The sequence below is a fragment of the Convolutriloba macropyga genome, chromosome 8 (genome assembly GCF_964194025.1).
Source record: "Convolutriloba macropyga chromosome 8, txConMacr16.3, whole genome shotgun sequence".
NCBI lineage: Eukaryota > Metazoa > Xenacoelomorpha > Acoela > Convolutidae > Convolutriloba > Convolutriloba macropyga.
The window spans coordinates 57,317,884-57,334,737 of record NC_134475.1 but is presented as its reverse complement, the minus strand read 5'-3'; the positions used below and the strand labels follow the sequence as shown (position 1 = coordinate 57,334,737).

Here is a 16,854-nt window from a genome sequence, read left to right as displayed (position 1 = left end):
ATTTACTATGCAATGACGTGCCTTATATCTGGGGGTGCATAACGTACTGGGGAGGGGGCAGCAAGGGAAAAGATCCCATTGTTTCTGTTATCACTATTATCATAGTGAAATGCTCCAGTTATTTGAGAACACGTGTCCAAAATTTCATCTCAAAAATTAATGAGACTTACAATAAGTTAAAAAAAAAATCCCTATAACACCCCCAATCTCTTTCATAAAATTCAACCCCAAAACCCCCCGATGTTTGAAATGAAAATCACCCCAGTTGACAACTTTCACATAAGGTAAATAGTATTTCCTTAATATTGTTGTGATATGTCGGGAGCTTAAGGGTCAAGGTCATGCTCATCAAAAATCACACGGGAAATCGTGAGGTCATTCTAAGAACCAGACTTCTGATTTCAATCAAGAAATTTGCTTTATTTGAACGACTATGAAAATGTAGCTACAGGCTGTAATTGTTTCGGCTTCTTGTTCTGCCTTTTCAGTATGCCCGAATTTCAGATAAAATGATCTTTTTTACGGAACTGGAGCAGGAAACATTTTCCTGAGATCCAATGAAATTGTATCGATAGCCTCTGCTTTGATATGGTTTGTTGGTCTGGGGGTTTTCTGGAGTAGTTGGTTCCTGTGTCTTATCAGAACTGTTCTGTATCAGACATCTATACGCAGCATTAATCTCTTGAAACTTCTCTTTTGCAATATCTAAATCAACACAAACTGCACTATCAAGGCAACCAAATATCAGATCATATTAAAAAAGGTCACGTTGCTCTGGAGTCGTCTTAGACGAGTTCAAATCTAGATTGCAGAGGTCAAACGTCACGAAAGGGGTTCCAAACCTTTCAACAATCTCCTCTTTTCGCAAGAGGAGGTTCTGCTGAATACAAACTAAGCGAGCAATTTATTGACTGGTCTTGATAAGAAGCATAATAAAATTTGACAAATCTTGATACGATCTCCGTAAGATTCTTGGTAAGAAAACGTCAAGATATGTATGGATATGCAAAATTGCAAAATCTTTGAAAGAAATTCAAATAAGATTGAAAGAAATAAAACCTTGAGAAGACAAACAAGTAAGAATGTTCAGCATCTTATCAAGATTTGTCAAGTTTAAGGGTTTGAAAAAATTGCACTCATATTTTTGGTCAAAGGTGTTGCATTGAGACCGGTTGGTTAATCCTGCAAATTCTCCTTAATTACTTCTATCATTCATTCTATCAATCTTGATATTTTCGGCATAAGTTTTCCATGTTGATCTTGTATACTGCTGGTCCGTACATTAGATACTTAAACGACGGGGTTAATCGCGGACCACATGTATAACTTGAGAGTTCAACCCCTAGTTCTACTCTTGGTATATAGTTAAGTATTAAAGAAAGTTAAATGCAAATATGAATTAATAAGTTATGTTAAACAGCATCAAATATGAACCGAGCATTAAGGGATAGAATAGTTAAAGTTATAAAGATTGAAATAGCACAAGTTAGCACAGGTTGAAATATTCTAAGTTAACTTGTAACTTAAATAGAATTTAAGAGATGTTAATTTATGACTTAGAGAAGTTAAGCTGAACTTACCTAATTTCCAAATTTGTGCTAAGTTAATATTTTATTACTTAGAGAGTTCTTAGTTAAGAACAAGTCACAAAATATTCTAAGTTAGAAAAATATCTCAAGTAAGCTGAGATTGAGCAAGGGAGCAATACGGGAGTATGATTTTAAATCAGAAGTTATCAGGGACCAAAAAGTGTTGAAGTGAAGAGAGAGTGCGTGGTGGTTGAGCGTGCGAGCTCCTTTTATACTTGCGGACACGTGGTTATCTAGTATCCTATTGGATAGATATAACAGTGTCGACAGAGTTACCAAGGTTAAGTTGGTGTTTTCTACGTGGCGTGACAATATCACGTCATGGTGGTTTTAGTTTGAGTTAGTGATCTTAAAATAGTAGCTTACTCAAAACTATTTAATAATTTGTTCACACGTTAAAATGGACTTTGTCCAAATCAAGTTTGTGGTTCACGCACTATAACGTAAATTCTCAAAATAGCATTAAGATTATCAAATAGTGTTACTGAGTGTAGCACACTTCAGTACATCCCATCCCGGTCCATAGGTATTAAATCAAAACATCAAATTTTACATAATCGAATAAATTATTTAGCTTAATTTTATAATAATTAAGCATTTAAAGTTTATGAGGTAGATTACTTGGTTAAAGTTCTAAAGTTCATCGTAGCTTCTTGTTTCTGAGTTCTCTCTTGAAGAAGGGTTGACGATGTTCTAAGATACAAGGCTGTTCAAAATAATAGATCCAATTTTTTTTGGGTGGCCGTTGTGGTAGACCGTTTGTAGTTTTCTATAAAATTTGTACTGTTGTGCTGTTAATACATCAGAAGTGGACTAATAAGGTAATACAAGTCAGCACAACACCATAAAGGCTAGTGTTGCTGAAATGACTCCCCAAATAAAAAATTCCTTTTCGTAATTCATCTTTATCTGAGTATTGTTGAAGAGTAAATCAATTGAAGTAAGCTTTAGCTTTGTAGCTATTGTTTAAGGAATTAATATTTAGACTTGGTTGATCATTATGAATTAGCTTCATGAAATAATTATTCTTGCTTTTTGTCATTAATTCAAAATAAATAACAATTTCTTTTTGTTCAAAGTCTTCAAGAAATAAAATGACTTCGCATTGGAATTCAGAATAAAATAATTCGGAGATTCTGAAAACTTTATCGTTAAAAATAATCTGTTTAGAAAAATTAACCCATGCCAATTCAACATGATCAGAGAGTTGACAATAATCTTTAAACCATTCGATATCAACGCCTCCTTCAAAATATGTGCTCATTTTGAATAATAAGGTTCAATCAACTTTTATGTTAATAGTAATGGTGAGAATGGAAGACAAATTTATCCTTGAATGGAACTGACAGGAAGATTCAAACAGTACTTAAACTGTAAATGGCGGATGGCGATAAATGAAAACCTGTTAACGAATGGTTGTAACATTCCTGGATCCGTGATCACCAAAATATTGAAGACTAACTTACTAATTGAAATAAGCGAGCGGTCGAAAGTTTAGATTATTGATGTTAAGAATTTCTTCTGTATGAATAAGCTTAGAATTTCAAACAAATCGTACTCAGGAATTTGATGAAAACAAACTACAATTTTATTGGAATTGTTATCTTGCAAGAATAAGATAATCTCTTGTAACTCATATGTCCATTGAACTGACAATGCGATATAGAATTTATTTCCAACTAGAAATGCTTTCAAAGTTTTAATAATTTGCGATTGAATAAATTCAGCGAGATCACAATATGTTTTGAAGTACTTAACGTCTACTGAAAAATTGTCAGACATTAAATAAATTATGGAGTTCGATGGAACAATTGAATGATGTTATAAGCAAGATAAATCGGTAAGGATAAAGAATAGATTTTATTAGAGAAGCGAGAACAAATCAAATCTGCAATCTAAAGATAAGAATGGACTCCTTGTTCACCTTAAATTGCGCTGAGTGTAATCATTGAAAATAATTTCGATGAAGATAGAAGAAATGCGGATTACTTTACTTGATGAAAGTAATAGAATCAAAGAGAGTAAGGTAATCAAAATGACTAATAATTAGGCGTTTCAACTAACGAATAATTTTCCTCACCGCGGGAGAAAGAAGAAGAAGGAAGTACTGAACATCAACAACCACAAATTTATCTATTCCATTCCGTGCGTGCTCAACTTGGTGAGCGGAGGATGTGGAGTTGATGCTTCAGATTTGCGATCTCCAGTTGGAGCTCAGTAATCCGTTGTTCGAGCTGTTGAGAGCGTTGTCTTTCTGTCAGAAAGTTATGCTGTACCTGATAAGTGAAGGTATCAAGCTGAGGAGTAAGGTTTGCTGTAATATTATCAAACGGGACTTGTATTGTTTGTCCTTGTAGGTTGTGATTAGTTAGTAGTTAAGAAATTTTGTTTGACAAATAACCAATGAGATTGAATCTATTGATGTTGGGTTGCAACTGGTAGATTAAATTCGTATCGTAGTTCGGGTATCCACCAAAACCGGGGGTTTTAGCTTGTATTTCAGCTTCGTGTTGTTTTTGTAGACGGTCTTGCAGGGGGTAGTTGTGTAATGATGAAGATTAAGAAAGTTTGGTCGTGACAATTGAGTAGTTGTAGTGTTTGCTAAGACGTTGGGTACCGTACTGTTTGTCTTGGGTATATTTTACTTCTAACGGTGTCGCTGGGCTGAATGTCTCTCTAATGAAATGTTTACGTGCTTGTTTCTTTGCAATTGTATCTGCGGTTTTAGTTCTCTTTTTGGATGATGTAATCGTCGTTGATGAATTTGCACTAGTTGCTTGAGTTTGTTCTGCTGAAATCTTGATAGCTGAGAGAAAAGTTGTAGATGTGGTAACATGAGTTGTGGTTTGTACTAGTCGGTCAAGTTGTTTAACTACAGATTGATTAACTACAGATTGAGATCGTTAGGAAATGAAGAAATTCCTGAAATATCAAGTATTCTCTACTCTTATTCTATTCTAAGAGTAGAGTATTAAGGGATAGAATAGTTAAAGTTATAAAGATTGAAATGGCACAAGTTAGCACAGGTTGAAATATTCGAAGTTAACTTGTAACTTAAATAGAATTTAAGAGATGATAATTTATGACTTAGAGAAGTTAAACTGAACTTACCTAATTTCCAAATTTGTGCTAAGTTAATATTTTATGACTTAGAGAGTTCTTAGTTAAGAACAAGTCACAAAATATTCTAAGTTAGAAAAATATCTCAAGTAAGCTGAGATTGAGCAAGGGAGCAATACGGGAGTATGATTTTAAATCAGAAGTTATCAGGGACCAAAAAGTGTTGAAGTGAAGAGAGAGTGCGTGGTGGTTGAGCGTGCGAGCTCTTTTTATACTTGCGGACACGTGGTTATCTAGTATTCTATTGGATAGAGATAACAGTGTCGACAGAGTTACCAAGGTTAAGTTGGTGTTTTTTACGTGGCGTGACAATATCACGTCATGGTAGTTTTAGTTTGAGTTAGTGATCTTAAAATAGTAGCTTATTCAAAATTACTTAATAATTTGTTCACACGTTAAAATGGACTTTGTCCAAATCAAGTTTGTGGTTCACGCACTATAACGTAAATTCTCAAAATAGCACTAAGATTATCAAATAGTGTTACTGATTGTAGCACACTTCAGTACATCCCATCCCGGTCCATAGGTATTAAATCAAAACATCAAATTTTACATAATCGAATAAATTATTTAGCTTAATTTTATAATAATTAAGCATTTAAAGTTTATGAGGTAGATTACTTGGTTAAAGTTCTAAAGTTCATCGTAGCTTCTTGTTTCTGAGTTCTCTCTTGAAGAAAGGTTGACGATGTCCTAAGATACAAGGCTGTACAAAATAATAGATCCAATTTTTTCGGGTGGCCGTTGTGGTAGACCGTTTGTAGTTTTCTATAAAATTTGTACTGTTGTGCTGTTAATATATCAGAAGTGGACTAATAAGGTAATAAAAGTCAGCACAACACCATAAAGGCTAGTGTTGCTGAAATGACTCCCCAAATAAAAAATTCGGTTTCGTAATTCATCTTTATTTGAGTATTGTTGAAGAGTAAATCAATTGAAGTAAGCTTTGTAGCTATAGTTTAAGGAATTAATATTTAGACTTGGTTTATCATTTTGAATTAGCTTCATGAAATAATTATTCTTGCTTTGTCATTAATTCAAAATAAATAACAATTTCTTTTTGTTCAAAGTCTTCAAGAAATAAAATGACTTCGCATTGGAATTCAGAATAAATTAATTCGGAGATTCTGAAAACTTTATCGTTAAAAATAATCTGTTTAGAAAAATTAACCCATGCGGATTCAACATGATCAGAGAGTTGACGATAATCTTTAAACCATTCGATATCAACGCCTCCTTCAAAATATGTGCTCATTCATAAGGTTCAATCAATTTTTGTGTTAATAGTAATGGTGAGAATGGAACACAAATTTATCCTTGAATAGAACTGACAGGAAGATTCAAACAGTACTTAAACTATAAATGGCGGATGGCGATGAATGAAAACCTGTTAACGAAAGGTTGTAACATTTCTGGATCCGTGATCACCAAAATATTGAAGACTAACTTACTAATTGAAATAAGTGAACGGTCGAAAGTTTAGATTATTGATGTTAAGAATTTCTTCTGTATGAATAAGCTTTAGAATTTCAAACAAATCGTACTCAGGAATTTGATGAAAACAAACTACAATTTTATTGGAATTGTTATCTTGCAAGAATAAGATAATCTCTTGTAACTCATATGTCCATTGAACTGACGATGGGATATAGAATTTATTTCCATTTAGAAATGCTTTCAAAGTTTTAATAACTTGCGATTGAATAAATTCAGCGAGATCACAATATGTTTTGAAGTACTTAACGTCTACTGAAAAATTGTCAGACATTAAATAAATTATGGAGTTCGATGGAACAATTGAATGATGTTATAAGCAAGATAAATCGGTAAGGATAAAGAATAGATTTTATTAGAGAAGCGAGAACAAATCAAATCTGCAATCTAAAGATAAGAATGGACTCCTTGTTCACTTTAAATTGCGCTGAGTGTAATCATTGAAAATAATTTCAATGAAGATAGAAGAAATGCGGATTACTTTACTTGATGAAAGTAATAGAATCAAAGAGAGTAAGGTAATCAAAATGACTAATAATTAGGCGTTTCAACTAACGAATAATTTTCCTCACCGCGGGAGAAAGAAGAAGAAGGAAGTACTGAACATCAACAACCACAAATTTATCTATTCCATTCCGTGCGTGCTCAACTTGGTGAGCGGAGGATGTGGAGTTGATGCTTCAGATTTGCGATCTCCAGTTGGAGCTCAGTAATCCGTTGTTCGAGCTGTTGAGAGCGTTGTCTTTCTGTCAGAAAGTTTTGCTGTACCTGATAAGTGAAGGTATCAAGCTGAGGAGTAAGGTTTGCTGTAATATTATCAAACGGGACTTGTATTGTTTGTCCTTGTAGGTTGTGATTAGTTAGTAGTTAAGAAATTTTGTTTGACAAATAACCAATGAGATTGAATCTATTGATGTTGGGTTGCAACTGGTTGATTAAATTCGTATCGTAGTTCGGGTATCCACCAAAACCGGGGGTTTTAGCTTGTATTTCAGCTTCGTGTTGTTTTTGTAGACGGTCTTGCAGGGGGTAGTTGTGTAATGATGAAGATTAAGAAAGTTTGGTCGTGACGATTGAGTAGTTGTAGTGTTTGCTAAGACTTTGGGTACCGTACTGTTTGTCTTTGGTATATTTACTTCTAGCGGTGTCACTGTCCTGAATGTCTCTCTAAAGTATTGTTTACGTGGTTGGTTCTTTGCAATTGTATCTGCGGTTTTAGTTCTCTTTTTGGATGATGTAATCGTCGTTGATGAATTTGCACTTATTGCTTGAGTTTGTACTGCTGAAATCTTGATAGCTGAGAGAAAAGTTGTAGATGGGGTAACATGAGTTGTGGTTTGCACTAGTCGGTCAAGTTGTTTAACTACAGATTGAGGTTTTGAAGTTGATTGTGTATTGTATTCGGGCCAACCACTCGATGGTTCCTTCTGAAAGACTGGTATCAGTTCGTTAGGAATTGAAGAAAGTTCCTGAAATATCAAGTATTCTCTACTCTTATTCTATTCTAAGAGTATAGTTTTGAAGTAATTTTGCAAGTATTCTCTTTTTCTTATTTTTTTGTATTCTCTTTCAAAGTAAATCAGTTGTAAATATGAAGTCAGTCTGTATTATATTATCATCATATAGTTTAATGATATTAAAGTAATAGAGGAATTAATCCTATGCTGGAGACGTAGGAACGTTGTGATCGATTCAATTTTCGTCTTTATTATTCTCATCATTTAGGTTTGGATAACCACTTTTATTCTCAAATCTTATAGCTTGTAAGCCTGTATTCTCTGTATAAGGTGGAATTTGAATAACTCGTTCTCTAGTAATAGCATTATCAGATTTTGGAACTTGCATTGTTGGTTCTCTATTTTCATCAGTGTTATTATTATCAGAATTAGTTGCTTGATAGATAGAAGTCAGAAATGGAACTGACATCAAATCAAATGTGGCAGCAAAGAGTGCTTTACCAAAATGAATAAATGCACCTATAATTTTGTTAATTTGCAATGCTCGAATTAAGCATAAGACTATGTCGATGAGTAGCTTAATGAATAAGAAAGCGGCAAAGAATATCCCGCATCGCTCGATTATATATTGTATTTTACCAAAGGTTTCAACAAATTGATTATTAAAGAAGTCCGGTGAAAAGTATGAATCTAGATAAATAGTTCTAGAGTTATAATAATTCGTGCCTGAAATATTTGAAATTGATTCTCTGCTATCTAACAATGACTTAGTAAAGTGTTTGAGAACTCCTTTTATATTGGAGTTGCAATTTATTGAATTCCAGAAAGCCATCATTTCTTTATATGTGTAGATAGAAGCCTGAATGCTTGCAGTAATTATATTTGCAATTTGCTGAATGACTATGTGTGGTTTAAAGAGTGCAGGTCCTCTTACTTTTGATATTTGTGGGGTTAGTTCAACCCATGAATTGTCATCGTCAACATCTAGTTGAAATAAGTTTGAATGTTTATCAGAGCACAATTGTTCTTTGGCTTCAGTAAAAGTTTGTCTAGAAATCGGATCAACGAAATGTATTTCATCTTCATAGAGAATTGATATTCGGTTATAGCACTTATTAAGAATCTGTAAGGGTGAATGAAACTCAGGACAATTATATAGCCAGGCGACATTGCCGTTTGTTTTGATAAACATAGATCTGTTTCCTGTTAAGGTGTATCCAGCTAAACGCGGATTTTCATGAGAAATCATTGAAGTGTTGAGAATAGTTGAGCGCTCTAATTCACAGTCATTTCTTAATAGCTCTAGAGTAGAAGCTTGAAGTTGCCGAAGATTATTAAAGTGCAAATAGTCAATTTTTGTTCCAAGATGGGATTCGAAATCAATATTTTCATAAATTTAAAAATGCTTTGTATCAACTGTTTTGTTGTCACTGGAATAATATTTATTTTTAAGCGTGATAGCACCGGTATCAGAGTTATATTTGTGAATGAGGTCTCCAGTGTTCATATCGAAACCGTCACGAAGACTAATAAATAGAGAATCATATGGCGTAGGATATACTATTTGTGGATGACTACATAAAGACTGTGGTTTATTATAAACTTGGAACATAAAGCTTTGTAAGTCGAAATCTAACTGAGCTGAAGTAAGTTTAGGATCCTTTACTATGTAGTATTTGTCATTAGCTTTAATCATTTGAGCGTCAAAAGTGCGAATCATAGTGAAAAGACAATTATTGGGTTCATCCAAAGTGTATGCAAATGGATCAGTAGTTGTAGAATCGCAGCCTCCTGCTGATAAAGGACAAGGTAGACGTATATTTTGCCAGTTATTAACTGTGCCATCTCTAAGGTTTACATTCAGGCTAAAATTTTGCATATATGTTTCATAAGTGTAATATGTAATCCAACCTCGGGAGTTACATTCATTGTTTCCAGTTCCAACATCGCCTGAGTTAAAGTTTGAGAACAAAGATTTGTCAAAATCGAATTCTACTGAATTAGAAGAAGGGGAAAGCTTTATCTTTTTTCTTTCTTTGCAAGTTTGAATTTCTGAGCATCAAGCTTAACTGAAGTAGTAATAGTATTATGTCTGGCATCTATGCCGCTAGAGTCAAAAGAATCGCAAAACCAACGCAATTGCTGTTGGGTTGCTTTGCACATAGTTGCTTCTAGCTTAACTTTTTAATTTTTTGGTAGAGAGTGACTCGTGCTTGATAGGTGCTAATTTTATCAGGGCTAATTTCGCAGGGTGCTACTTTGTTGAGAGAAAACATCTGGTTTGAGATAATTTTTGAGCAGTCAAAGTGGTTAACATGAAGGTTAGGAGCTGTGTTTTCATAGATACTCATCTTTTCAATTGGTCTGACGTCAGTGAAAGACGCTAAGAGTAATAATGCAAGAAATATAATAAAGACCAAATATTTTGCATAGCAAGCAGTTATAACACAGAGAAGGGCAAGAGGTATTATAGCAATAAGTTTTAGAAACTGAACAGAACGAATTTGGTTTCCTATGTAGGTTATAAAATATTCCACTTTTGAAAGAAGCGCTTTCTTATCAGTAAGTTTTTCTTTAAAGAACTGGTCTTTATTCAATGATATTGGCAAATGGACGTTGCTTTTTGACCAAATTGATAGCTTTTCAGGACGCTCTAGTAATTTAAGGTACGGAATTTCTTCAGGTAGACAATTATTTCTATTTACGACACATTTTTTGAAGTGTGGGTGGGAATCGTTATATTCAAAGAGCATTTCTAAATTTGCAATAAGTTGAACAATTTCAGACTCAATGTCAGTTTTTACAGGTAGGAACAGAGTTAAGCAAAGTAATATGAAAAGAAACATTTTGTAACTTAGGTTTATTATTTCGTCTATTGCTGGTGACTTTTTTATTTCTCCGTCTTCCATTTATTTCTCCGTCTTCCATTTAATAAACGAATAAGTTTGAATGTTTATCAGAGCACAATTGTTCTTTGGCTTCAGTAAAAGTTTGTCTAGAAATCGGATCAACGAAATGTATTTCATCTTCATAGAGAATTGATATTCGGTTATAGCACTTATTAAGAATCTGTAAGGGTGAATGAAACTCAGGACAATTATATAGCCAGGCGACATTGCCGTTTGTTTTGATAAACATAGATCTGTTTCCTGTTAAGGTGTATCCAGCTAAACGCGGATTTTCATGAGAAATCATTGAAGTGTTGAGAATAGTTGAGCGCTCTAATTCACAGTCATTTCTTAATAGCTCTAGAGTAGAAGCTTGAAGTTGCCGAAGATTATTAAAGTGCAAATAGTCAATTTTTGTTCCAAGATGGGATTCGAAATCAATATTTTCATAAATTTAAAAATGCTTTGTATCAACTGTTTTGTTGTCACTGGAATAATATTTATTTTTAAGCGTGATAGCACCGGTATCAGAGTTATATTTGTGAATGAGGTCTCCAGTGTTCATATCGAAACCGTCACGAAGACTAATAAATAGAGAATCATATGGCGTAGGATATACTATTTGTGGATGACTACATAAAGACTGTGGTTTATTATAAACTTGGAACATAAAGCTTTGTAAGTCGAAATCTAACTGAGCTGAAGTAAGTTTAGGATCCTTTACTATGTAGTATTTGTCATTAGCTTTAATCATTTGAGCGTCAAAAGTGCGAATCATAGTGAAAAGACAATTATTGGGTTCATCCAAAGTGTATGCAAATGGATCAGTAGTTGTAGAATCGCAGCCTCCTGCTGATAAAGGACAAGGTAGACGTATATTTTGCCAGTTATTAATTGTGCCATCTCTAAGGTTTACATTCAGGCTAAAATTTTGCATATATGTTTCATAAGTGTAATATGTAATCCAACCTCTGGAGTTACATTCATTGTTTCCAGTTCCAACATCGCCTGAGTTAAAGTTTGAGAACAAAGATTTGTCAAAATCGAATTCTACTGAATTAGAAGAAGGGGAAAGCTTTATCTTTTTTCTTTCTTTGCAAGTTTGAATTTCTGAGCATCAAGCTTAACTGAAGTAGTAATAGTATTATGTCTGGCATCTATGCCGCTAGAGTCAAAAGAATCGCAAAACCAACGCAATTGCTGTTGGGTTGCTTTGCACATAGTTGCTTCTAGCTTAACTTTTTAATTTTTTGGTAGAGAGTGACTCGTGCTTGATAGGTGCTAATTTTATCAGGGCTAATTTCGCAGGGTGCTACTTTGTTGAGAGAAAACATCTGGTTTGAGATAATTTTTGAGCAGTCAAAGTGGTTAACATGAAGGTTAGGAGCTGTGTTTTCATAGATACTCATCTTTTCAATTGGTCTGACGTCAGTGAAAGACGCTAAGAGTAATAATGCAAGAAATATAATAAAGACCAAATATTTTGCATAGCAAGCAGTTATAACACAGAGAAGGGCAAGAGGTATTATAGCAATAAGTTTTAGAAACTGAACAGAACGAATTTGGTTTCCTATGTAGGTTATAAAATATTCCACTTTTGAAAGAAGCGCTTTCTTATCAGTAAGTTTTTCTTTAAAGAACTGGTCTTTATTCAATGATATTGGCAAATGGACGTTGCTTTTTGACCAAATTGATAGCTTTTCAGGACGCTCTAGTAATTTAAGGTACGGAATTTCTTCAGGTAGACAATTATTTCTATTTACGACACATTTTTTGAAGTGTGGGTGGGAATCGTTATATTCAAAGAGCATTTCTAAATTTGCAATAAGTTGAACAATTTCAGACTCAATGTCAGTTTTTACAGGTAGGAACAGAGTTAAGCAAAGTAATATGAAAAGAAACATTTTGTAACTTAGGTTTATTACTTCGTCTATTGCTGGTGACTTTTTTATTTCTCCGTCTTCCATTTAATAAACGAAGACAGTATAAGGTGAGTCTAACAAATTCAAGTTAATATTATCCGTGAAAGTAATCTGTTATTTTAGGTCGTGAACGTGAGCGGGATTATAGGGTACCCAAAATATGACAAAATTTGCGTTGTTTTTTGATGTTACGAAAAATGCAACTGTTCTCTGTTGGTTAGACACAAAACACTTGTCAAGTGTTACAGTTTTATTTCCGAATTTCAATGCTTTCTGTAGGAGGAATATTCTAATATACGATAACGGGTCGAATGCAAGGGCAGTATGGACTTGTGTTTCAAGGGAAAGTGGTAACATAGATTAAGGGTCTACAGCAAAGGGAGCTTCGATGATATCAAGTTCTATTTCGTCTCTGTTGTTCAATTGGAAATGAAAGCGTTCAATATGTTCTGGTTTGTTAGGGGTCCAACAAACAATTTTTTCTAAGTCTACAAATTTGTCTTTAACGAAGAAAATAACAATGTTTTCTTTTTATGAAATATACGATTGATCAATTTTGGCTGACTTGTTATTCTAATTCAGGATTTTATGCGGGATGTTATAAGGACTGTAAGAAGTTGAGAAAGTTGTTCTTGAAGCTATAACCCAATAATCGTTTAGCGGAATATTCATTGATCAGTTGGTGGCACTAAAACCAAACAAGGGAATTTGAAATATCTAAATCAACTGAACTTGAAGAATGAATTTGGGTTAATAAACTGTTAAGATGTTGAGGGTTATATTTTCCCCAGAAGAGAGCAATGGGGTCTTCGTTTGAATTAGTAGCAAAGAACACTACAGTTCTTATTTCGTTAGAAAATTGACAACTAGTTAATGTGTTAAGTTCACTATTGAATTTCAGCTTTTGATTTGCCTTAATAGAAAACTTTCACAAGTGTATGAGGGTTGATAGAAAGAGAAATAAGAAAACCGTTTTCGTCGAATGAGACTTTGGCCATAAATAAGGTTTTATCAGCTTTAAGGGGGTTCTAATTGTGTTATGCGATGTGTTAACTGGTGATGAATGTTTTCGATATGAGTAGTGTTTAGAATTTAGAAACTTTCTGAATTGTCAGTCTTGTCCTATGTTCGATCTGAAGGGTTATGGACCCTTCTATAGTTACTGACTGAGAATTGAATTAAGGACTAATATTGAACTGAGATACCTGATATATGTGTTGTGGAGATGTTTTGTGACAAGTATTTGCTGGTCACAAATTGAAATGCCAGAAAACTTTGCTAAGTTTTCTAAGTTTATTAGATGAAAGAGGCAAAATGTGAAAGATATAATTTGGGACAGAGAAAGAGAGAGAGAGAGAGAGAGAGAGAGAGAGAGAGAGAGAGAGATAGCGATGGTTTAGTTAGAGCTGAGCAAAAGAAGTAATTGATTTCAGAAGGTAACTGAGAAAAGTGATTTTGAATTTGGGTAAGGCTCTTAAATAGTGGTTTTCAGGATTAAGTTACCAAAATATGTGTGCTCATTTCTGATTGGCCAATTCCTAGCCGTGACTAGTGCCATATAGCATGGTGTTAAACTGTGATATGATTGAAATGTTGCGGCTAAGTTCTCTATTTTTATCACAGAATTGCGTTTATTAGCAGATTTTTGGGCAAAAATTATGTGTTTTTTTACCATTCCTGTAAAATGAAAACAAACAGTGTATCAAGTGTTGTCTGTCAATAGTAGCTAAGTCAAAAGGTGGCATAATATTAATTTGAATATATCTTATATTGTCATTTATTTCATGAAGTTAGTTATTTAGTCTATAACCAATCTTAATACATGGGCGAATCGTGAAAGTTGAATTTATTCATAACTAAGATAGCGAGGTTGATGATTTTTGGGCTGAAGGTAGTTTGTGCATCAGAACGTCGTGTGATATTGAAATAATCAACAAAAAGTTTGCTAATTTTTGGGGGCTACCTTTTTTGTCTATAGCCAATCTTAATACATGGGGGAAAATTAATAATTGCTGTTATTCTAAGACTAAGGCTTCAGATCTACCAATCGCTTAACTGAACATCGTAAGGGTGACTAGTAAGTGTATGAGACAGTGAAAAACAAGTTGTTTGTAGTTTAACTCATTTTATCTTGGTTTTTCTACGCAAAAATTATAATTTAATCAATTTCATGTCCTTGATATGAAATTGTGACAACTTTTGGGACGAAAATGAAAATTCTACTCTGAATACATTAATAACTATTACTTTGTATGTTCTACAACGAACTTTCACTTGTCTATCGCGTAAAACCTCTAAAGGGGAACATTTTAAAGATTGTAAGGTAACGATATAGAAAAGTTTCATTTTTTCCTTTAAAACTTTTGCTAACTCTCTTTCTTTTCAAAAGTCAGTTGGTATTTCAGGGTATATCTACTAATCACAGATTTTACTTTCGAAACATTAAAGTTTGAATAGAATCGTTATTGCTAATAAAAAGCGCGAACAGAAATAAATTCAATAACTTAAACTTTTTTGGGATTTATACTACGGTACTTCTAATTTGTGTGTTGTAACTTTTTGTGAACTATTAGAGTAAGCATGCATTTGAGAGACTATGTGGTCTGAGTGGATAAATTCATCAAAAAAGAGCTCTTTCTAACAGTTGTGTAAGATTTGCACTTAGATGACATAATTCTTACTTAGGAAATTTAAAAGTGCGGTTAGTTATTTGTCCATAAGTTTTCTAATGTTTAATTTAAACATTGCTTGGGTCTTTAAGCTAGAAAGGATAGCTCTTATCTGTTGACTATTTGGGCTGCCTTAAGGTGTGTTTCCTGACTAAATGCGATTTAGGCTTGGTTAAATAGTTTGCAAGTGGCAAATTTCTCTACTTAGGGTATTTAACATAGATTAGGTGTTTGCTCATGGGGGACTTGTTTCTATTTAGCTTTGCTTTGGGTAACATGTGTTTTCAGCGTTAGTTTGCAATAAAAAGGTATTTTGAACATGTATAGAGATTAAGTGTGTGTGTAACAGCTTGCAGTGGTGATTAATTGCGTACTTTATGTACTATTTGTGTTGAGTGGGCTATTTGCTTTTTGCCTTAAACGCGTCTTCGACTCAGTTGATCTCTCTTACATAGTAAATTCTAAGCTTTATTTCTTTCTTGACCCTTATTTTCATTTTCAATCTTTAATTTATTTTAAACTTTGCATTTCTTTTTCAATTTCCGTTTATATATTCTTTTTGTTCTCCTTCGTTCTCAAGAATTATGAATTGGGATACTAGGAATTATCTTAGAGATAATACTGAAAACAGCGAGGATCTGGATAATGCCAGATGGAAATGTAGTTCGAGTGGAGTGGTGTTGGAACCTGTTTCGGGAGCTCTAGAGCGAATTCGACGCTCTCAGTATCTCCATCTTATTTATGAAGATACTTCTGGTTTAGGGCCAGTGGAATTTATTTTTTTCTTTTCTCAAAGTTATAGATATATGTTTCTCGTGTTATCTGACGACGAGGTGTGGGGAATACTGAGGGCACGTGGGAGCTACAGTCCATGGGAAATTAGGTGTACTCAGTGTGATTCTAAGCACACTATAGAAGTCATCGAGTTCTTCTTCGGAAAAAAAGTGAGTGTTAATTTTACTCAAATTAACTAGCTGTTAATTTAGGTCTTTACCGGGGTTGCAAGAATTTAACTGTAAAAGTAGGGTCCGGAGATTATGACTGAGTAGTTTTGCTTTAGTAATAAAAATTTGTTATTTTAGTTTTGTGAAAAACTATATGCTAAGAGGGGGGAAGAAGACATGACAAAGTTGTGCAACAAGCACGAGAAATGGGAGAAGCAACTAAGGACCCTGAGAGATGCGTGGTGGGATTCGAAGACAGGGCCCACTCTACAGGAGCTGTATTTGAAAATGATACAGCTCAATTACAAGGAGTGTCTGGTCTTTGAGACGGAGAGCTTAGTTGCCAGAACCGTGAGAGGTGTAATCATGCAGCATCTAAGCAATTGAAAAGGGGAGAGAAACAAAAATTCTTAAATATCGCTCAATAATATTTTTTGTTATCTTCTGCGCATGTACTATTGGTTGGCGCCTTTACTATTTTTGTATATTTTAACTTTATTATTTTTATTGTTTTTTGTGCGCGGTTGCGCTTTTTAATATAAAAGGTATGATTTAAAAGAGATTTTGGGTCTCTATTTCTTTTTGAGTTTGTGTAGCAAGTCAGAGGGAATAGGTTCACCAAAGAATGTAGGTGCTTTTGTATTACGCTGAGGTCTGCTCAATACTTCATTTGCGTCTGGTAAATTAGAAACATTAGGTGAAGCTGTCGGTGTAGAATTATGAGGTCATTATGTCGGGCTATTATGCGTTGCTTGGAGGAATAATTTGCGT

At 33.9% G+C, this 16,854-nt stretch overlaps 1 protein-coding gene across 1 annotated transcript in view; it reads right to left on the bottom strand.

Moving 5' to 3' along the window:
* The window catches only part of LOC142344214 (uncharacterized), a 34,316-nt gene that overhangs the window by 668 nt on the left and 16,794 nt on the right, over positions 1 to 16,854 (bottom strand). The window contains exon 3 of the mRNA XM_075395764.1: positions 551 to 705. Coding sequence (XP_075251879.1) covers positions 551 to 705 — 155 coding nt within the window. The remainder of the gene's footprint in view (positions 1 to 550; positions 706 to 16,854) is intronic.